Genomic DNA, 24,002 nt, shown 5'->3' on the forward strand with positions numbered 1-24,002 from the left:
CACATTTTTTTTATTTGTCCACAGCATTTTTCCTTTGATGTCAGAAATTGCCCCCAAAAAGATTCAAAGTTTTACCTCATTAAAGGAACTGTACTGTACTACAGATGGGAACAACACAGCAGAAAATGTTAATATGGGTTGTTTAGTAAAGCAGTGACACATGATCTGTTGAACTTATGAGGACTTATGAGGAGAAAGACGAGCCAGTCAGTCATAATATGTCTGCTCCAGAGAAAAGGGCTTATTTCTTGATTTCTGTAATGAGGTGGTGCATGTTGATAACAGGGCAGAAAGAAACAGATGATTAACAGGTAACAAAGTCCATACGTATATATATATATATATATATATATATATGTACAGCATGACAGCATTCTAAACTAGGAAGTTGCCAGAGAGCAAACACTTTATCATGTAGCTTGTCTCAGACTGTTGAACAGGCTGCTACCAGAAAATATAATCAAGCTGCTTTACCTTCCTGTGTGTTTGGATGCAGGCGGCAGCGCTGCTGAAGCGTCAAATCTACCGCCTGCAGTTCCTCCACAGAAATGTCAAATTAGACGTGCTAAATGGAGCACATCAGTTATTGCCTTCCATTGTGTTCAGGCCCTGATGCTTTTCCACTTCGCTCTCATTTAGCCCATTAAAAGTAGGAGATTGATAGACGTGAGCAGGGGAAATACCAGAGCTGGAGATGTGGCAACTTGGAAACCTAAACCCTGCGTAGTGTCAGTGCACTGTTTAATTTTGTCACTTCTTCAGCAAACATGGTGAGATTGATTAGATGTTTAGACAACAGCCTGTGGCAATGTTGCTCCAAAATGAAAGATGAGACGTCTGTAGCTGCCATCTGCATTGTTCTGTGAAATCAAGACTGAAATATGTCGCTGATAACAGATCTGAACAGTTCACAGAGCTGTCATGAATTATTTTTACACTGCCACAGCACTGTATTTAAGATTCTATACTCGTTTGGGTTGACATTGAAATTGACCTCCAACTACAAATGAATATTCTTGCCTAGTATCTTTGGCCACCAATGAAAACCCTCTTCAGAAAAATTTGTATAGAGATGCAAGTATTACCACTGCAGCATTACACGAGCAGCAAAATAGCAACCAAAGATCATTTTCAAGGACTAGTTTGACATTTTGGAAAAATGCTGATTTGATTCTCGTAGACCGCTTGATGAGAAGATTGATTATCAGTCTGTTCAATCTTAGGCTACAACAAGGCACCAGTTAGCTTAGCATAGCACAAAGACGGTTGCTTGGATTTAACAGATGCTGCCGTAGATGCTTGTTGCAGCAATTCAAATTCCTTATGTTGAGTGAAATATTTAGAAAAGGNCAACCTGTGCAGACTCCAAGAAGTTACGACTCTAATCCAAGAAATAGTCTGGCCTGTAAACCCCCTGTAAAACGGCAAATTGTTTTTTTACATTTCATTTTTTTTCACAAATACTTCGAAGAGTTGGGGAAATGCACGATGAAGCACCAACATGAGCACAAAAGCTTTAAGTTAAAATACTTTTTTACATGCCATTTGACAGTGATCTTAATTCAAATTCCTTATGTTGAGTGAAATATTTAGAAAAGGCACACCATTTAATGGCTACGGCATAATTTCAGATGCAAATATTCTGGATGTATTGATTATCATTTTATACACATTTCTCTGTAATTCAATCTGATAAATTTAGTATCTTTGGAAACTTTGCAATTTTAGATACAGTTCAAAATAAAGCTTTGAGAGCTTGAAGAACGCTTGGCTCCACAGCTTGAACTTGTAATGGTGGACCCAACGATGCTGGCGTGGTTGTAGAAGTAAGATTCAATAATGTCGCAGTAAATCTCATGTAGGTCATTTTTTTTATCCTGCTATCAGATGTTCATCTTGTTAGATTCCCAGTGGCCAACAGTAGCTGTTGTGCAGGGCAGCTCCCAGGTGTAAAGGCGCAGGGTCCTGCTGTATGATTGTGCTGCTGAAAAAGAACATGCACGCTCAGCAAAGGCCTTCCCAGGATGAAGGGAGGAAACAAGAAGCTCAATAAAACAACAACTGGGCCACGTCAGCGCTCTCCACTCTTGGATTGAGTTCGACAATTAGAGCCACGAACACCACATGCGACGTCAGGGCAAATTTACCGAATGGCCGATCTCGACGCGGATGATTGACGGTCCTGTGTGGCTGCTTTCCCCGCTGGAGGTTCGCCTCACATGAGCTGCAGGTCACAGTGTGAATCTGTGGGTTAAACCGACTCTGTCAATCCAGTTATGTCACCGCCCGGCGCTGCCCTGCCCCTGATGATATCTGAGGCACAGAACTGTTGATGTTTGACATCTGCCTGAATTTGAATGCCTGCTCTCTGTCATATTTTTGGAAAGGCAGAGCTTATGATGGCCTGTTGTTGCAGTCTGCCTTGTTGACTCGAGATCACGGATGCCTGAGGTTGCTTGTCACGTTAGCGGACTGCAGCTGAGTCACTGTGGTGGAAGAGGTAGCTTATTCCTCTTTATCTACAGTGTGGAAATCAAAGAAGAACACCCACCCTGGATGCTGTTTCAGATCTCGCCAGTCTGTGATGTTCGGCCCATTTCCAGGAGTTATTTACTCTCCTACTAAACCCACTTTGCTTCTACCTGCCTCATCTAGTTAAGTGACTGCCGCTGTCTCCTAGAATACCTTTTGACAGTCCGCAGACAACTTGTTGCTCTCCATCAAAGGTGGGTGTTTGGGTGTATAAAGAGACTGAAAGTGTTTTAATCCATCCATGGGTTATATGTGTAGGTGGAGAGAGCAAGAGAGATGGAAAAACAAAAGCAGGATGCACGGCATACTGATCTATTGAGGATTCTGTGGGTGTTGCAACTGCAATCTGTGCTTTTCCTCTGATGATTTCACCATCCGCAATTGTTGACCTTTATTGCAAAATGGCGCCCTAGAAAGAAACAGATGATGTTCACAATTAATGTAGCTGAAAAACTTCCTGTTGTGTCAGAGGGGTGTCTCATTACGTTATTGACAGTATGATATACATGTGAGTAAGTGAAAATGTTGAGCTGCCTTTAAAAAAAAGAGTCTTTAAGGGTGACTTCTCGATGCCGAGTTATAGCGAGAGCAGCAATGTGTCGCAGTAGCAGAACTAGGCCGAACATTTCACGGATATCATAGATGCAGTCTGGATAAACCAAACTGCTGGGCTATGATTAGACATGGCAAGAAGGAATAAGACTCAGAGGTCTGCTGTTGGTGTCACTCGATAAGAGACAGAAAAACACTTTGTGACGGCACACAATAAACTGTGGCGAATCGTCCGGTAGCCCCCAGCTGGTACGAGACATTGCCCGGCACGGCTTCGCATCGGCCTGGCAGGGCTAGGCCTGTTTCCAGACATCACGAGGTGACGGGCGTAGGGCACCAATGTGGTTCTGTTAGTCCCCCGAGGCGTGCCGTAACGTGGGGAGGCTGGAACAAGGAGAGCTGTGTGTTCCTGTCCTGTCTCTGTGCTGCTCTGAAGTGATGCGAGGAGATGCAGGAGCAGAGGAGGGCAGAGTCAGCAGTGACGCTGTGAAAGGATGCAGCACGTTTCATCCGTTGTTTAATTGGCACACTGTTGTGTCCTCTGTCAATAATGCATCTGATGCTGTCACTTACACTTTAGGTGACATCTCGTTCTTTTCCCACATCATATCGTCTTGAACGTCTCCTCAATCAACTTTTTTCCACCACACTATTTTTCTACGTCTCTTACTTTTTGTGTGTGTTGTTTTTTATCCCACGTCTTGCTATGTGTGATTGCGGTATTAATGTTTTTGTATCACCTTGAAGACACAGTAACAGAGGAGACTGAATTACACAACTGTTAGTCACGAGTGTCAACACTATTTAGAGGTGCGCCACATCCGTCCCACTGCAAAAACCAAAGCAACTGTTAAGTGATCCACAGAGTTTATTGTGATATTTTTAGTGTTTTAATGTGTTTGCTTTTTTCAACACATTTCCTGTGTGACTCACCTTAAAGCACCAAGGAAACCTGAAACTACAACTACCTGACGCTAGAATCATCAAATGTTTGGCATTGTTGCTTGAAAAAATGACTGAAACGATCTGAAAATCAAAATAGTCACAGATGAATTTTCTTTTGATTTACTGATTGATTAATTGACAAATACTTGCAACTCTAGACACTTTAACCAATGTAAACATCCTGAAAAATGTGTTAATATTTAATGTCCAAGTCATTCAGACAGATGTAATCTGGACTCAGAATCCTTGGTAAAAAACACTGTTAGTCCTTCTCTGCAGTTGTGCAATTAATTTGACATTTTGTGATACTTCCATGCAGCCGCCTCAGAGCCACATCAGCCCTTTAAACAGACAGACATCTCTCCAATTAACTCAGAATAATTGCTGCAGAAAAATCAACACTTACCACTGCCAAATTATCTCTGTGAACCCAATTTCCTCATGGGAATCATTAAATGTTCATGCAGTCTGAGCAAAGTGATATTGTATAGACAGTCTCGTGTTTATATGAGTGTTGTAGGTAACTAGGTAGGTAGGTGACTATGCCTGCATTAATGTCTTTTAGAAGAACTTATTTGTGTGGATTCATTTTGAGACTCTGAACTCAGGCCAGTTTACTTTGTTTTCGCTGTCAGCTGCTGCTGCAGCATGCAGACCTCCTCAGTCTGTAGTGGATGAGACACAAGCAAACAAACAACATGATGAGACCATTAACTAAATCACTGTACACCATCTGACTAAAGAGACTGTCAAGGCTCCATGCATCACATGGCCAGAGCTGACCCAAATACAAAAGAGCTTTTATCAAGAGACGTAAACAGATGACAAGCTGCCAGCGTGGATTTAAGTGTCTTTTGTAGTTTTTAAAGGATTATGATTTGAAGGACTTTCGCCCTACTGTACTAGGGAAAATGGAGTATATGGATGGTGGATGGATGGATAGATAGATACACCATATCAATACGCTGTGCTGTAGAAATGTATAACTACTGAGAAAACACCAAACAGCAGTTCCCATCAGTAACATGCAGCTAGTGAAGGTAGCTTCTCTCTACCAAGCTAAATTTACCCGCTAATCTTTCCTAAGCTGTTATCTATAACTGAAGAATATCTATTATGACGAACCACGCCACATAACTGTATGAGGCAGTGGTTAAATCCAGTCATGATGGAGAAAAAACCCAGCTACGCACCTGCTAAAGCTAACTAGCTTAGTATAGTACAGTATTTCCACTTGAAATGTGTGGAGTCAACATACAAAGACTTTCCATATCACATATTCAAAGTGATGATCAATCGATATGGGTGTGTTTGGGGATATAGATATAATATTTAGAGAGTAGGGAGGCCGATAACAATAACACATAAGAAACAAAATTGCTGAACGTAACATTTGCTGAACATTTATTGAACACTGTTGTTTGCATTGTCTACAAATAGATCTGCAGTGCACTTATTGTAAATTAAAAAATGTTAACTTAAATGTCCACACGTAAACTTGTAAAAAAAAAAATAAAAAAAAATATGTGAATGAAATTTTAGTGCACTTGAGAGAGAACAAAAATTTGTAAACTTACATGAATAAAAAAAAAAAATAAACAGTTTTTAAATAATCAGTTCTCTACATGAAACAACACAGGAATTTTTTTTAAATTTTAATTTGAATTTTTTTATTCCAGTTGAGGGCACATCTCATAGAGAGCAGGGTTAGACCGTACTCTTTTAAATAAACAAAAAAAGTCCCTTTAAGGAAGAAACATGAGGTAGAAGTGGGGTAGGGGTTGAGGATAGAGGTAGGGGTAGGGATAAGGTAAGGTTAAGGGTAGGGGTTAGGGGTGGAGGTAGTGGTAGTGGTAGTGGTAGCGGTAGGATTAGGGGTGGAGGTAGCGGTAGGGGTAGGGTTAGGGGTGGAGGTAGTGGTAGTGGTAGCGGTAGGATTAGGGGTGGAGGTAGCGGTAGGGGTAGGGTTAGGGGTGGACGTAGCAGTAGGGGTAGGGGTAGGATTAGGGGTGGAGGTGGAGGTAGAGGTAGGGTTAGGGGTGGAGGTGGAGGTAGAGGTAGGTGGTTATGCGAGCCAGTGGTGTCGCTTTAGCTCCTGCAGCGTGGGGCGCTGATAAGGGATTCTGGTTAAACACTTATTCAAGAAATCCCTGCAGCCTGGAGAGAGAGAGGGAGAGGAAACATGAAGGTGACAGCTGCACTGATCCAGCAGAATGCGAACTACCATGAACAGATGTGTGTCTGCTGAGGTCTGAGCACAAGTGTGACTTTCTTACTGTTTGACAGCTCGTTGCTGATTTGCAGCCTGTTTGTCAGGAAGTCTATGGTCTCGAACACCGAGTCTTTGTGCAGGATTTCGTAAAGGACCACTCCCAGCTGCCACACTGTGGAGGGGCCCGGCCTGTAGTGACAACAGCTGTACCACTCAGGTGGCGCGTGTGTGGAGGTGCCTGGAATACACAGACATGATGATAAGATGGCGACAATAATGAGGAGGAGAAAATTTGTTTAAATGTAAAAGTCACAGTAAATCAGAGCAGTAGCCATTCTACAGACGTCTTACCATAGAATACGGTGTAGGATGATGTCTTCTTAGTGAAACAGCTCAGACCAAAGTCGATGATTCGGACGCGGGGTGTGTTTGAGCCCGTCTCGATAAGGATGTTTTCTATCTTGATGTCGCGGTGGAAAATGCGTTTCTCCTGGAGCTCCAGTGCAGCATTAACCAGCTGTTTGAGGATGATCTGGGAGACAGACAGAAAGAGAGTGAAGAAGGACTCTGAGGGGGTGCTTTGACATTTTTCACCAGAATACCACAGTGTAGAAATACTCTGTTCCACTTGAGTAAAAATATGTAAATATTATCTGAAAAATGTACTAAATTATTACAGGATGGTACAGATATGCAGAGGAGTGTTTCATTTTGGAGCCTCCAAGATCCTTAAAGACATTTTTTTAATTTCAGTACATAGAAACTAATATTTGCAACAAGCTAATAAACTGTAGAAAAAAAAAGTCAGGACTTCAGGAGCTCTCCTCTTACATTGCAGGAAAGTTACAGGTCATTAGGTTCCTGTGGTGGAAAAAGCTTTAAACACACATATCAACAAGGATGCTCCAGCAGCTCACCCTGCCCTCCTCCTCCTGCAGGCAGCCTCCCTTCTGCTCTGTGTACTTGAGGAGGTCCTCTGCGGGTACTGGTCTCTCTAAAACCAGGATCAGCTCCTGGCCCAGGTCATACCAGTCCAGGAGTGCGACGGGTGCGGACGTCCCCACTTCTCCTTTCTTTCTAGATTTTGCGAGTTTGAGCATAACAGCCACCTCCACCGAGAGCTCCTTCCCGTTTCGTGCCTGAAACGCCACAACAGAGCGGAGAATGAGGGAGAGAAGCTCCGTAGATAACCACAGTTCATCTATAGTACATGCAGGGTGTGAGTGAGTGTGGTGGTGCAGTTCTACAGTGGTCCGTGTGGGTCACTTACCACGTGTTTGCAGAACACTTTATCCATTGGTATGTGTTTTATAGCGACCTATAGGACACAAGCACAAGTTTGGCACTTTCTGACCATCCATATATGAGTGTGCGTGTGTGTGTGAGTGTGTGTACGAGAATGTGCGTGTAAATCTTACCGGCAATTTGTCAGATTTCCTGTAGCCGGCAAACACAGATCCACAGCCTCCTTCTCCCAGCTGATTCTGTTCTTCATATCTGGCCTTAAATCGAGCTAAAGGGACACACACAAATTGTGTTTTGCTTTACGTATGCTCTGTTAATCTCTCTCGTGTTGGTCAGACATCTCAAGACCTAAACAAGAAAGAACTATGTGTACAAATAGACACCACTAACTGAAGTCTGATTCTCTCACCTCTAGCAACGTCCACTGAGGGTTTCTTGGCACACTTGCTTGTCTTCCTCTTTTTCCTCTCCTCTGATGGTCCCTCTCCATCCCCTCCAACTTTCCTTTTCTCTCCTCTCACCCTGCCATCCTCTTTACAGCTGTGACATGGTTCAGTCACCTCAGATGTCCGCCTCTTTTTTCTCTGAGTTTTATTGTCAGGACTGGCCTTTCTCTTATTTTTGCTGTCCTCTGCAGGCGATGCACTCTGTTTTGTCGTGCTGCTGCTGCTGCGAGCTACAAATGAGGAAAACAGGATGGATCAGTTTGTTTGATCAATTTATAAGAAACTGTCTTAGTTATCATCTCACAGTGCAGACCCAGCTACAGAAACCTTATTAGGGTGAGAAACAGGGCTCCACAGCAGGAATCAAATGTCCATTTCAATGTACAAACTAAAATAATCCCCAATTGACCTGATGTGATCAGGTTTTTATCTGGGCTCTCACACCTACCACGATCTCTCCCCAGGGCCGGACAACCCTGAGTCTTGATCTTCCTCTCTGATTCTCTTTCCATGACGTTGTTCAAGAGGTTTGAAACACAAAAACCGGACAGTAACGTTTGTATGTCGACAACAGAGTTTCTGAGTGACTTTCTTCAGTTTTTTCAGTGGGTTAGTGAAGCGAACACGGAATGTAGTGATATGTCACAATGAGGTGTTCTAGAATATGCAAATGATGGACCAAAATTCTGCATATGGAATATTTAAATAGGTTCAGTTTATTAAGCCACATCGCATCACATCAAGGGGTCCGATAACTGATATAACAGCACAAACCGCTGCTACATAAAGTCTAATGACACCTGCCGTGGTGTCCAGGTGTTTCTATTGTTTTGTCCACCCGATTTATATCAATAAAGGTGGGCTGAATAACAGAGGAAAGAAGTACAGCTCATATAATCATAATAAAGTTTTTATCAACAGTTATAGCTTCTCCTGTGAAGCATCCCTAACTGCTGTATTGGCAGATAACAATGAATTGATAACACAGTATACATACAGAGTCTTACAGTGTGTTATTTACTGTTTATACATGCTGTTTATACGGATGTACATATTCCCAGGCGGCTGTAAAACAGTTTCAAGACTCAGAGAGATAACTGGAGCTTGAAGGTTTATTCTGATCTTGTAAATAGTCATGTGAAAAAAAAATTAAGTAAAGGTCGACTTATTAGATCTCCTCCACAGACTACAGCTGTGAATGTGACATTAAAACTGGCATAGACAAAGAAGTTTACTGTGTCACTGTAAACAAATCAACCACATCAGACCTTTCACTTTGACTGAGAACGTTTCTTGAATAACTTCACAACAAGGATTCCTAGGAAGCGGCGTGATTTCCAGCCCGGTTGTTTTATATTTAGATGTTATTTGCAGACAGTTAATTCTCCGGTGGACCTCCGTGATGACACCAGCTGTGGTTCCTAGAAGATTTATGAAGCAGCTGGGAAGCCTCTGTGTTATGTAACAGAATACAAATTAGACGGTGCCAAAAGTACCATCCGTTCAGCGACTGTCTGCAAACATCTGCTCCACTTTCACACCCTTGAGCAAGGCATTGGATCCCCACCAGCTCTTTGCGCTTTTATTAAAGGCACATTTGGATTTCAAATATCACATTGTATCTGTGTATGTACAAACTACACAAAATCAGTCAAAAGAATCTTTCTAATGCGTGGTAATCGTTAACAAGGTGGATTCTCAGGGGACTGAGAGGACGTTTTGAACCATTTACCACTGATTCACTTAAATCATGAAGAATTGAGCTGACGAGCAGCATCAGATTCCCATTAACCTGCAGTACACACACTCATTCATCCGCGGTGTAGTAGGTGGAACAGACTGAAAGGAGAGAGCAGGGCCAGAGAAAAAGGCAGAACTCAAACTCTTTAAGTGTATGAAATCATATTATATTTACTCAAGGCCTGAATGGGTTTTGAATGTTGTCTTACTATACGTGCTTGTATTTTATTTTTGTCACAGACAGATCTTGCATATTTTAAATATTAGATATTTTCACTGAGAGGACCTGGTCTCACTTAGCAAACTGTGGCCTTGAAATCTATATGTCATCATTCTGTGCTCAATCATCAGTGATTTGTGCGGAAATTCTTCAAATGTGTGTTATTACATTATCCGAACGGAATTAAACAGTTTTAGTGTTTTTAAATCTCAAATCCACTTTAACAGGTTTAAAAAAGGCTGCGGTCCCTCAGCGAGCTCACAGCCGGTGAGAAATCAGTCAAGTCATGCAGACTGAATACAAAATGGGTTTTACATTTAATTCTAACTGGCGTCAAATGGGTCTTAAAAAGGGAAGGCTTAAATTGCTGTGTCATGGTGGATGTCGGGTTGTAATCGCTGCCGTAAATGTTCTTGCCGTAGGAGCTCCAGTTTGAGCGGCTGACACGGGAGCTGGAGGAGGAGCGGCAGATTGTGGCGAGCCAGCTTGAGAGGTGCATGCTGGGGGCGGAGTCACCGGCAGGAGACAGTAGCAGGTAGATTTGGTGGTGTGATGCCCTATTTTTGTTTTTCGTGTTTACATGTTTTGCACTGAATAATAACAATATATAAAGTGTCTTACGTTTTCATCAACACCTCCCACTAAGAAGCGATGGCCCAGTTGTAGCTTAGCAACCGTGTCCTGAGACGTGTCCATGGGGCTGTAGTGAGTTCAAAGGGTGGCATCTTTTTCTCTAATCTTTCCCAAACCAAAAGTAGAAGAGAAAAGTGCAAAGAATAGATCAAAGTGTGTTTGTGCTGGTCCTAGATGATACTGTATCAGAGTTTAGGTAAACATCCGCAGTTTTGTCCAGCTTTTATTGGATTTGGAAAAGTTTACACTGCACAAACTCCTTCTCCAAATTGAGTTAAAAAGCCATTTCTCTCAATCAACCAATTAGTTGATTGGCAGAAATATAGTTAGAAACTATTTCAATAATCGATTATTTACTTATTAAGTAATTTTTTGGGGCATTTTATGCCTTTATTCGATAGCAGCAGTGGAGACAGACAGGAAATGCAGTGAGAGAGAGAGAGAGAGAGAGAGAGGAGGGGAATGGCATGCAGTAAATAGTCTGGCCAGCCGAGACTCGAATCCGCAACCCGTTAAACTTCTTTTTTTTTATAGTTATTTTTTGCCTTTATTCTGACAGCCACAGTGAGAGAGAGACAGCAAAGTCAGGGAGAGAGAGAGAGCGAGAGAGAGAGAAAGAGAGGGGATGACATGCAGCAAAGGGCCACTGGTTGGACTTGAACCCGGTTAGGACTGAGCCTTTATGGTACATGCTCCACCAGGTGAACCACCATTGCGCCCCTGAGTGATTTTTCAAATGAAAATATCAATGCATTAATCAGTGCAATTAATGCATTAACAAGCATGTCGATTTTCACTTCCACAAAGATATGGATAATCAGAAAGTTCTCAGATTCATAGATTAATTTTCTTTAAACAATGTTGATGAAATGATCTTGTTCTTGTTGCTGAGGCCTTTCCCTTCTGACCAAATATAATCTTTCACAACCAATTTCATGTAGGATTGAGCTGACTTTGTTAAATAACCCTAATAATGCCACCCAAAAATAATAATCATTGTTGTTATGTGGATTACAATTGGCTGTAAATCATGCACGGCTGCAGACTCCGCTGTCAAACCACGTAACAGTAATGTCTGTATTCATAAGGAATGTTGTTCAGCTCGTTGACAGTTACATTGTGCTGTCACTCTGTGCACAAACGGAAACATTCACATCTGCAAAACCATTGAATTCAGAACTGAGTTCAACACTGTTTGCATGAAGAGGGACATACAGTATATTAAGTGTTATTTAAGTTTGACCCTCTTATTTACCTTGTAATAGTCAAAATGTTGGTTTCAGATGCAAGAATGTTCCTCAAATAGCTTTAATGATCAATATCACAATATCTAATCAGATGTAGGGCTTTTGTTTTGGTCTTAATTTTGCAGATAATAGTATTTATATGTCCAGATAAAATTGTGTTTGTTGGTCTTATCAGTACAAAGGATTTGTTTCCAGCTGCAGGTGTTTTCTTAGCCCAGATAACACAGTGCAAGGCTTTTCTTCAGGTTATATAACATGCCTGATCCTCAGCTGGGGTCAACTCACTTTCTTTTTTTTTTTCAATTTGATAAGTGAATTGAAATTCGCACTATATTTACAGAAGCTTCATTCTCTTCAAGTAGCTTTTAGATTGAAAGTGAAGGAATGTTTTCGAGGCAAAAGATTCCCAAGATAGATTCAAGTTATTTTCTTTTACATTCGAAACGCCGTCTTCTTTCCTCTGCCTGGTCTGACTGGATATAAAGTATTGAACTGTGGCTCTGATTTGATTTACGTCTCTCTGTCTGCTCTCGCCTCTCTTCCATTTCCTCCACCTCCTTTTCTTCTGCTGAAGCTCATCTGAGAAGTCGTTTGCATGGAGATCTGCAGGTATGATTTCTCACTTCTAACCCTTAATGTTTTATTATAGAGAAAAATATATATGTTTGAAAAGATAAGGTCACTGAGGAATTGCTGCTTCAGGTTTCAAAACCAAAAGTGATAGTATAAAGTGTTACCCACTTGTACTGAAAAGCAAAAAGTCCTGTGAAAGCAAATATCTCTAGCAAAGCTCTGTGGAGTTTTATTTTCACACTAGCAGTAGTTTTAAAATGGTAAACACTACAGCTTGAAATGAGATCAAATCCATATCATTTTGGCTCTAAAGATGATGTATAAAGGTGTATAAAGTCATTTTTACCTCCAAAGGGCTGAAAATTGGCAGAATGCTGCGCCGACCGGTCGAGCAACAAAACACTGTTTGCTTTGAATCTACTGTTCTGTCACAGATGCCTCTCCCCCATTTCCTCACTCATTCTTCACTGTCGGCTTTCCAATAAAACAGAAGTCCTGCTAGACAGCGCTGTAGTCTTCTGTGTCAAAGAATTGCTACATTTCATTACTTAAGATGAAGAGGATCCTGTCTGCGAAGATGATGCTGTTAAATTGCTTTCACACAGACTTTGTTTTGATATTTTGTGTTGCCATTTTGTTGGGAAACGGAATCAGCCCGTCGCTTTCTACATATAACAAATAAATGTTTGACTAACAGTCTCTCCAGGACTTGCTTGTATGCTTTTAACTATATGACAGACGCTTCGGCAGGCGGAGAGTTGCAGGGCGGAGCCATGGAGACATCTGGTCGCCACCTGGAGGCCGAGGAGGGACTGTACCTGCCTGAACCAGACCGCGCCTCCCTGCATGACAGTGAGGGTCTGTTAAATGTACACACCACACGGGTCAGAACAAAGCGACTAAAGTTTCTGCTTTCTGAAGCACAGTCTGGAGAAAACACATATTAAGAGCACTTTCCTCATTTGAAGAAAATTAGATTTGATTCGACCAATGGTTCATTTTCCCCTTCATGTCTTTGATGTAAAATTACAACCAGATGTGTGAACTTGAGTCAGATGTGAATCATGAATCACATGATTTTAAACTTGATTTGAAAAACTCAAAATACAACGCGCATTTGACTTTAAAGTCTCTGAAAACTTGGCCTCGAATCTCGTCTCTACAATTTTAAATGTCCGTCTTTATAAAGATTAACACTTAAAATCTGAGTGAATCAGCTGCATCACGGCTGTGTTGGTGTGGTTTGATCACATTTGACTGAAAGCATCTTGGCAACGTACACAAACACCTCAGGAAATGGCATCTGTGATAAAAAACCTAGATGCCATATTGATGACACTAAAAAGATGTAAATCTTTAAAAACTGATCACTGATCATATTTCATTTCATTTTTAAAAATTTGGGGCAGCAGGACGGTGTGTGTGTGGGACTGAGTCAAAATAGTCTACAGTGAAAGTTCGTTGATTGATGTGTTTTGAATAGTTTAATAGGGAACAATGGAGCTCTTACGGCTCAGAGGAAGAGGATCTTATTTTTAACTTCATGTCAGGTATTTTACCAACTGAAACAAAACTCCTTTCCTAGCACTATGAGGAGGAGAAAAAAATATTATTATTTAAATGATGCCAAGTTGGATAAATCTGAACTTCCACAACAAATCCCACATCCCACCTGTAATTAACACCACAGTAGGAGACTGATGTGCATGTTTTTCCAGCCGGTTGCTCTGATTTATGTGCGAGCATCTACTGACCACATTTAGATCAGGTTAAATCACCCAAAACTGTCTTTATTTTTTAACCATCTTGTTGGAAATAGTTTCACATATATTCACACCTGGGAGCTCGGCAGTGCAACCGCAGCCTGTCGCTGTCGGACATTAGGCATCTTCACTGGAGCGGTTGACACTCCGGTCCATCCAGCTTCCTCAAAGCTTGTGTTAAACCAGAGAAGATGGGAGGCTGATAGAGCGGAGCAGGGATGGAGCCGCTGCAGCGGTGAATTCTTCTGTGTGCAGGAGACTTTATTTATTTTTATCTTTTTCCTTGGATCATGTTAATGGAAAAGTTGTAACTATTTTAAAGACCATTGGACCCTCTTCTTATTACAATACATTTCATCATTAGTAAACATATAGTTTCTGAGTAGCTCTTTGAAATGTTAAAAACAAATTTGCCTTTGGCCTTATTTATATTCCTCAGAGTTGGAGTGGTCTGATAGTGTAAAAATACCCTGCACATGCTGCCTCCTCCTTATCCTATAGGGGAAAGTAGGCCAGCATTATTGGAGCTGTACAGTATATGCAGATTGTTCCAGGAAGAGCATAAAGGCTTAATGCAGATACCCATGCGTATGTATTTATATGCATAAAGCCTTTTAAGAAGTTGAAAGCCAAGTGAGATAATATGCTAATCTCTAAACCGCAGTGACTGATGTGATGGTGTTTGCATGGATCAGTTTGATCACACCTCATACCACCGTGACGCTTCACAGGAAGCACTGGGCGGTAATAATGTGTGCGCAGTGTTTCCTCACGCTCTTATCTTTCTTTCCTCTCAGGCTCAGGAGGTCACTCAGCCCAGATGACCTCGTACTCAGACAGCGGTTACCAGGACAGCAGTGTTAGTTATTATAGCAACCAGAATGTGGTGCGTTCAGAGCCCCGGGCCTCGCTATCAAGAAGCCCAAGAGCGGAGGGTCAAGCCTCAGGGCAGGTAGGCCTGATCTACACTGGCTTATAGCACTAGTTTCTTGGTTTGTTTATTTGAGTTGTTGTTGTTTTTTGTCTCTTTAAGAAGAGACACGGACATGTACGCACGTCCACAAGTCTGAAAAATTACACATAAAAATGTGTCCATGAAAATCGGCTTGAAAATTGGACCAGAAAATATCAGAAATCACAAGGTTCAAAGTTCACGCTCATTCTTGGAAACAACAGTTGAGAGTTACCTCACTGTCCACTCTGTAGCTTTTGATCATATCACATGATCTTCATCCCCAAAAAGCGATTGTCCAATTATAAATAAGTCCTTTAAATGCTCATGGAAGGAAATGCAGCCTGAAGATCACATACCATGATGATAGCTCCAGTATTTTCCCAAATGAGAAATCACATTTTACTTCCCATATGTGACTATTTTTCAGACTAGTGTCAACAGAAATATTTGGGTCTTCATCTCTGAGTAATGACAGCTGGTGGAGGATCAATAATCGCTGTGGTGAATGATGAAGAACATCATCTAAAACCGTCCAATCAAATTGAGTCTTACCTCGAAATTTTTAAGACTCCAATGCCATCGGCTTCTTTTGCTGTGGCTAATAATTATACGCTCTTTGCACGACACTAGAAGCAGGAATGACAGATAATGGTGCGCCCATTCGAATTCTCTCTTGATTTATTCCTAACCCAGCAGCCTCACTGGATGGGCTTACATGTCTCGGCTCTTAATTTTCCTCCGAGGCGTTTGAGGCTTCGATGGATTAAGGCAGCACATATCGGCATCCAGTTGGCTGAGTCTGTAATTGAGGGACATTTTACATTTGGTAATAAGGAGGGAAAAGTAAATGTTTGTCCCCATAAATATGAAAGATTCTGTCAAGTCTTCCCTGAAATGTAATATATGTACTACTTGCAGAGCTCAGCCCGCAGTATAATGAATTTAGACATTTATTCAAAGGCACGCACATTCAGTTACATGGACAAATGAAAAAGATAATGATGCCCTTCATCTGACGTGATGAAGCATCCGGCCTCAGAGTGTCTCCTCACTGGTAATTGGCAAATATATTTGCAGATGGAAGCAGTGCAGTGTCTGTATCTTCATTTTTCAGGTATTTATTCAGAAAACAGGAGTTGAAACGATTAATTGTCAGCAGTGTTATGAATATTATACTTGACATTTTAGTTATTTTGGGCCTGGAGTGAACATTGATGCCAAGAATCATGTGAATGCTAATTAAGAATTAGTAAAATGTCATTAAATGGCATTTAATAAGGACATTGAAGGACCTTTTAGATATTTTAGATTCATCTCGCAAAGTTTGGAGCAATCCGTTCTTGACTGTCATGATTATCTCATGTCAACAAATAAGTGTTAGAATTCCTGAAATGATAGTTGCTCTAATAAATAATACTGATAAATAAGCAGAGGTTTAGCATTTATATTTCAAACCTTTAATACACAAATGTTCAAATTGTTTTTATTTACCATTGATTTTTATGTTATCATCATGAGACTGGGCTTCTAGATATCAAACACATGCTTAATTGTGTACATAATTGAATGTAATGGTATTTGCACAGCCATAATGACCTGTGTAAATGAAAAGGCCTTTTATGAAGCTTTAATGAAAACAGGTGCCTCATTATCACACAACAGGTATTAAATGTCACATTTACAGTATCTGGGAGCTACAGTCTTTCTCCCATCTTCCTCCCAGGCGTCCAGCCGGGTGTTGCGGAGGATGGCCTCCCTCCCCTCCAGGAGCCAGTCCCCTGGCTGCGGCACCGCCGGCACTGTCTCACCCTCCCGCATCTCCCTGCGAACATCTCAAGGCAGCACCTACGACTCGCCCATCCTCTCTGAGCCCAAACCTCTGGCTGCTGTGTTCCCCGGCACCACTATGCCGCCATCCTGCCCGTCACCCACCTCCCCGACCAGCGGCACACAGGCCCTGGGTGGTGGGGGAGGAGGTGGGTTAGGAGGAGGAGGTGGTGGTGGACGGCTGGGGTCCACCCTCTCTCTGGTTGAGGGGAGGGGTCTGACGGGGTCACCACTGCGTTCGGGGATGACGGCGGTGCCTCAGCACTACGGCTCGACGCTGCCCAGGCAGAGCCAGCCGCTGGCCTACGGAGCTGATCCATACGGCCTGTACCAGAGGAGCGCACTGCCCCGCCCCGACAGCCTCATAGGTCAGTGCGACGTCCAATTAAATTACATGCTGTTAGTTGGCTGAGTACAGGTGTGGTCACAGTAGACATCGGTCCAATTAAATTGCACCAGAAAAGGGTGTGATGTAATATTCTAACATTATAGAGGACACCTACAATAATAGATTCTCCATTTCCAAACAGATTATCACTGGTTCTCTTGCAAATTGTTGCTACATGTCACAATAATAAAACACGTTTTCTGGCTGACGAAAAAGAAAAATGACCATTAAGGGCTGCCGTAGTTTTAAAAAGTTTTGAAACCACTGGCCTAGTTGCACATTAGCTGGCTACTCAGAGCAGGTCCAGAAGAAATTTGGACATTGTTGTTTAGTTTTCTTAGCTGAAATATGTCCATCACATTATCACATCCTTGTCATCCATTGTTGTCTTTGTTGGGTTTTGAATTCTCTTTATTCCTCCTTGTTTCGTGGCTTGAAATGGGTCAGATTCCCCAGATATAAATTCACTATTTTACATTTGTCCTATTTTTTCTTAAATCTGTTTGTGTTAATAAGTGCATCTCTACCTCACGTCTTGTAATTAAAGAGTAGATATCCAGACTCGACAGCAGCGGTTCCCAACCGTTTTGGCTTGGAGCCCCTTGGATTAAGGCTGTATCCACTAGCCAGCCCTCCTCACAGGTGTCAGATGTTTATGAGCTGAAATTTCACCTCTAAACTGTCTCATTTGAATAAATGTTCAAGGCGAGGTAAAGAGGTAAAACTATTCCATATTTCACTAAAAGGAAAAGATTAATGATGTTAAATTCAAATCGGTGTAGAAAACTTTCCCATTTAACATCTTAAGACCGCACAGATTTATCTTGTGACCCACTGGTTGGGACTCACTGCGCTACAGTTTACAATGAAAAGGTCGAATTATATTAGACTTCTTTTAACAGCACAAATGCAGGTTTTAAAAGTGTTGAAGCTCATTTGATACTGTAATGGTTCATGATTAGCTTAATACAGAACCATTACTGGATCCAATCAGAAATCAAGGCGACATATTATGAAGCCAAAAATCGTTAAGTCATTCTTTATTTTAGTTCCGTCATTGTCCCTTAAGGGAAAGTGGCTTGCAGCAAGTCATTTGAGACATTAAATCCAATGGCATAATAAAACTGTTACAGCTGCATTAAACTTCCATGAGAGAATATATCTGCATAAATATCTTCATTCTGCAATTGGAGCTGGAAGATGATAAAATAGACAGTTTATCTGAGGCTTAAATTGAAAGGTGTCTTCACACTCAGCATCCTTGTAATGGTGGTTTGGTATCGTGTTACACACGGACGTGTAAGACTCATGAACGGATGTTGAGTGAATGGTGCAGTCTTTCAGTGCTCCAGCTTTAGAATCAGTGGAAATATAAATGGTTAGAGAGGTCAGTCGGGACCCTGGAGGGTTGATGGGTCAAATCCAACCAGGTCAGAATCTGGGCCGGAAAAACTCACGTCAAGTTTGCTTTGAGCAAGTTGCAGCCCTGCAGTGACAGATGATGATGTGTGTGTGTGTGTGTGCGTGTGTGTGTGTGTGTGTATCTGTGTGTGTGTGTGTGTGTATGTGTGTGATGTGTGTTTGAAGTGTTTTTCAGCAAACCTTCTCGTAAATAAACAAAGCCATGCTCCGCAGCCTCGACACCATTTCCTCTGTTGATTTAATCTCTGCAAAGAGTCCTGCGGGACGTCGTCATCAGCAAGGTCAAACAGCCGAGCAGTTGAGGGATTGTTTTTCCATCCATCGCTCTCAGAGACACATTCATGTTCAAGAAAGCGCTCCAATTATAAAGATGGCTTTTAGGGCGAGTGGGGTTTGGGTTCAGTCTAACAGTCTGAAGCACAACCATTTTGCACTTAACAGCTGCGTAGCTGATGGAGGCTCCAGCTTCTGCAGCTTCTCTTTCCTTTATCTCTGCATTTTGTTGTGACATCAAGGGTTTGAAACTCTAGTCTTAACTCGCCTAAAGAACACTCTCCCTTTGGAAGAAAAATAAAATGTGCCTCTTAGTTGTGACACGATCTCATTGAATCTGGAACTGAGTGTCTTTCTCGAGGTTCTTCTGTTGCTCTCGGGCTAGCTGCAAGGACACAAACTTGAAATTGTGACCTTTGGAGTTAGATGATCGCTTGGCCACTAGTGCTTCAAAATGTGCCACGATGAATGTCATGAGACTTCATGTTTTGAGTGTGGAGGTGGTTTGTATTTATAAAACTAGATGTTACTGTGAAAAACCAGCGTTAAATTTAGCAATGAGACATGCTATATTTCATGCTTTTCATACAATTCTCCAAATGGTTGTAGGTTGGTCAATATTGCTTTCTACGAACCCGCATTGGTAATGGAAGAATTCAGATTGAATTAGCTAACCTATTTTGAATCATTTAACCCATTGTAGCTATATTCTGCCATATGTTTGTTCCATTCTTTTCCATATCCAATTACTGGTTAAGAAGTTACGTGTTTCACAAGCTTCCGATTTAATCTGATTTTTTAACACACCTCAGTTATTCCAATGACTTTTGCTATCTTCCGATTGCCTTATGCCATTACTTTTTGTTCATCCTACTTTCACCTTTATACCGACGTTTTTACATCCCATCCATCCTAGCTTTGATCTTGCAGCTAAGACTCTTTCAACTTACTTTATCTTTATAGTTTTTTCACTCTTAATTTATCAGTTACACGGTTACCCTTCTAGGCTATACTTAACTAATTTTCAGCTGTTTTAGTCTGGAATTACATTACATTTTGAATTTAGTAATTCATACTCATCTATAACAGCCGTTTCCATTTTAGCTGCTTTAAGATTTATCCGCTCGCGTCGCTTGGTGTTAGATGTATTGATGTCGAACACATATATCGACTAGATTACTTCAAACTATGTCAATGTCTTGTCAAATAAACTTGAGCATAACTTCCACAATCTCTCCACATCCTGACTGAGAATCACTGCCACTATCACCCACAGATACCTTTCCACATTTCATCTCTATCACTTGGTGATGTTGACAAATTTTCGCTTTATTGTATGTCAATTCCAGGAAAAAAGAGAAGAGCTGGATTCGCAATGCTTACGTTTGCTGTTTGAAGAACTGCCCCACACAGGTTTCCACTTACCTAAAGCTACGAGTGCTCAACTGATCAGTAATGTAGCCTAATTACTTTTTGTATATCCATCTATATGCCTTATCTCCCTGCATGGAATCTGGATAATGTTGTGAGATTACGTGCAGGACTAACTTGGGAATAAAGGTATTTAATGCTGATTGTTATTAGGCCAACTTATCAGACAGCAGGATGAAAATCACTCAGCTACGGAAGTGAGGAGCAGGCATTTTATTTAGTCCACTGACTCTGCTCCACACACACACACACTACATATGTGTATATATACATCGTATATATATAGTGCACAACACAACCAACCTACCTTGCACCATCTTCTTCTCAACATATGCACAAACACAACAGCACAACACAAAAGGTGCATAAATGCATATGCTAATCATTAACATCCACAAACGCACACCACCACACTCGTCACATGTAGAATAATAGGACGAAATAATAAACCAGGCGCACGCACGTTGATGGCGGCATAACTATTATATCTCCAGTTGCCGTCAGCTGATAATCACATGCTGATGCGTTTCCACGGGTGATAAGAACACCCTTATATGGTCAGTGGGGAGCGGCTTAGTGAAGTGACAGAGGGCAGGACGGAGAATAAATCGTGTGTCGCTGCAGCATCAGCAGCACTTCCACGAGACAGTAAATCTCCATCTAAGCTACAAAAGCAGCGAAGTGGGGAGAAAGTTGATGACCAGTTCATAACAGAGGACGAGCGGGGAAGAGACTTCTTATTTTCCAATGTTTGACGAGAAGAAAGGTGATGTATTTTAATCATCAGCAAGACCCCCATGACAACGTCTAATACATCCAGTTCAAAGCTAGCACAATGAAAGTTTTCTTTTGTGGTTTGAAATTTCAAAAGCGAGTGTAAGCCAGGCTCAGTGAAGAGGCTGGCAGCCACACAGAATAATCCCCTCTCAAGTTTCTGAGCCAGCCTCAGCCGGACTTAACCATCAATGAAGCACCAAAGTCAACGGTTTGATCTCCAGGGATTTCAGTCATCTCGTCATCGTCATCATTCTTGTAGTCATTTATAATTCACTCAAGTTTTTAGCATTGTTGCTGGCCTTCACTGCCAGGAGACTGCTTAGTTAGAGTGGTGCTAGAAGGTTTAATCGGTTGCCAGATAATCTGATAACTGATGAAAACGTTTTTTATCTCTTATTGATCTCTATTTTGTTCTTTAAATATATTTAAAAAAACCAGAGTACTTTAACAACCACAGCTAAAAACTGCCTATTTTCAATGCAGTGAACTTAACAGCATGGAGCTAATGCCTGGCAAAGGAAACAGTCTGCCCGCTACCAAACTTCATTCAAGAATTTGGTAAAAATAAAATCAAAAAAAAAACACATAAGAAGATTGATTTATATTATTTACATGTTTTACTCTCATTTGTTTAGTTTGATGTCATATCATTGCTTGTATTGTGTGTATAGGATTTGGACATTCTTGTTGATTATACTGCTTATATGTTCATAAGGACCCCAGGAAAAGCAGCTATTACCATGGTAGACAACTAATGGGGAAAAATAATGATGTACTTATTACATTTTTCTCTGTCATCAATTGAATATCTTTAGTCTTTTAAAAAAAAATGACATGTTTGTTGTTGTCTTTATCTAATAACAGCGGAAATACAACCATCTTTCACACCCTGACAATTCACTTATCGCTTCAGTAACATGAATATACTTTTTAACTGCAATAATAATCAGGTGACATGTTTGGATGCAAAGAGAATATTCCACTGTTTGAACGGCCGTTAAAACTCAGCCTCGACCACATTTCACGCGGAATAAGGCCTGCCGTGAGGACATACTGGCGTGCTCCCTCGGGCGACCCAACGCATCCGTACCGACTGCAATTGAGTACTACGTTCGATTCACTAGTAATATAGGCGTGGATCGTATAGCTGACGTAGCGTTTACGGTGGTGCACGACCGCGACAGCTCTCTAGACGTGCCCGCGCGGCGTGACGCTAAGTGCAGTTTTAAATGGGTAATATTCAACGACTTACGCTTATTATAAAATAATGTTTTCCATAAAGGTCCACGGTCAGAGTTTGTCGATCGGAGTTCGCCTCCTCGTAATTTCTCCATGCGGGACAAACCGGACGGCTCCTCGCGCTCCCGCACTCATTAGTCGAAATGGATTCACCTGGAGTCTCAGGTGACCATCTAGCTCGTTAGGTCGCGAGTTTACAGCCTGTGTCCCAGCTGTGTACTGTACATAGCGTACAATAGCTATTCTAACCAAGTTTTGAGTTTGGTATAAATAATATGAATAAAGCAAATAAATTGATTAACTGTTCTGATTGAGAAAATGAACAGCCAAAAAATTTTCAAAATTCATTTGATAGTTTTGAAGTAACAGCTTTTCTGTGGTCTGGGACTGCAACTAAATGATTTTCATTATCAATTAATCTGTCTATTTTTTAATCAATTATTTGATTAATCGTTTGGTTTCTAATCTATACTGTTCCTGCATGTTATTTTACTTGTAGCACTTTATTTTACCTCCCATATTTAGCATTTAAAAGCGCACAACAAACAGTTGTATTATATTTTAAGTGTCTATTGATTATCTATATTAAACAGATAAGAAAGAATGAAAATAAAATACAAAGGATAAAGTATAATACTGTACATTATTATAATAAACACTTAAATATGTGCTTTATATCGGCTACATTCCAAATGATTACTTACACTTTATTGCATGTTTTTATACTGCATGTAAAGGATAAATGAAGTGGTTTAAAGTGAAGTGGGTTACTTAACTTGTTGGAGCCTATTAACAAAACATTGCTGTGTGTTTGCTTGAGTGTATCTGCTGTATGTGATCATTTGAAGAGTGCTAAAAGTAATTTAAAATCTGTGTATGGAGTTATGATTCAGCCGCATGAAATATTTCTAGAGGAAATTCAGCTCCTGCAGCCTAAGTGGACTGTTGTTTCCTCTCCACTGCTTCATATTAACACCAATAGATACTAACGTGCTTCGTTCACTCAGCCATCAATTTGCCTGTGAGAGAGAAATTGTAGTGGAAGCACTGTAAACCTCTGATCCACTGCATTGCGTTCATGTGGTGCTGGAGTTTTTTTTTTATTTTATTTTTTTTATTCTTCACTGCGATGTCTCTCTGTCTAGTTTTCCTTCACACTGCACTGCACATCAATCACAGCCACCAACAAGATTAAAATTAAGCCTGAGTTCAAAACATCTACCAGGTACAAGTGAAATCCTCCCCTTCAAAGATTACATTCCTTATTTCTCATACTGGCATGCATCAAATAAAATTTTTTATCAAACCCAGCAGCATTATCTACCAGTGCAGTAAGATAATTCCACTAAAAAACTCCATGAAATGAGCTCCCTAAGCCTGGATTCAAGATAAAATCACCTGCAGAGCTTGCAGTTTGCCTAAAAGTTATTTTGTTCAACATGCAGCTTTATTTAATATTTCTCCACTGCTGCACAGAGATACAGGAAACTCTGTGGAGTTCCTGCCTCAGTAAAAATGTTGGCGCGCTACAATATTAGATCAGCGCTGCTCAGTCAAACTTCCCCGGACAAAGGGAAGGTTT

General features: G+C 41.1%; 1 protein-coding gene across 1 annotated transcript in view; it reads left to right on the forward strand.

Moving 5' to 3' along the window:
- Positions 1–10,374: 10,374 nt before the first annotated feature.
- LOC111233444 (plakophilin-4-like) overlaps positions 10,375–24,002 on the forward strand; it is a 30,513-nt gene continuing 16,885 nt past the window's right edge. The window contains exons 1-6 of the mRNA XM_022761264.1: positions 10,375–10,427; positions 12,347–12,381; positions 13,096–13,197; positions 14,906–15,065; positions 16,786–17,043; positions 17,104–17,258. Of these exons, the coding sequence (XP_022616985.1) occupies positions 10,390–10,427; positions 12,347–12,381; positions 13,096–13,197; positions 14,906–15,065; positions 16,786–17,043; positions 17,104–17,258 (748 nt within the window). The 5' untranslated portion in view covers positions 10,375–10,389. The remainder of the gene's footprint in view (positions 10,428–12,346; positions 12,382–13,095; positions 13,198–14,905; positions 15,066–16,785; positions 17,044–17,103; positions 17,259–24,002) is intronic.

This window comes from Seriola dumerili, unplaced genomic scaffold (assembly GCF_002260705.1).
Source record: "Seriola dumerili isolate Sdu_G_001 unplaced genomic scaffold, Sdu_1.0 BDQW01000018.1, whole genome shotgun sequence".
In the NCBI taxonomy this organism is placed as follows: Eukaryota; Metazoa; Chordata; class Actinopteri; order Carangiformes; family Carangidae; genus Seriola; species Seriola dumerili.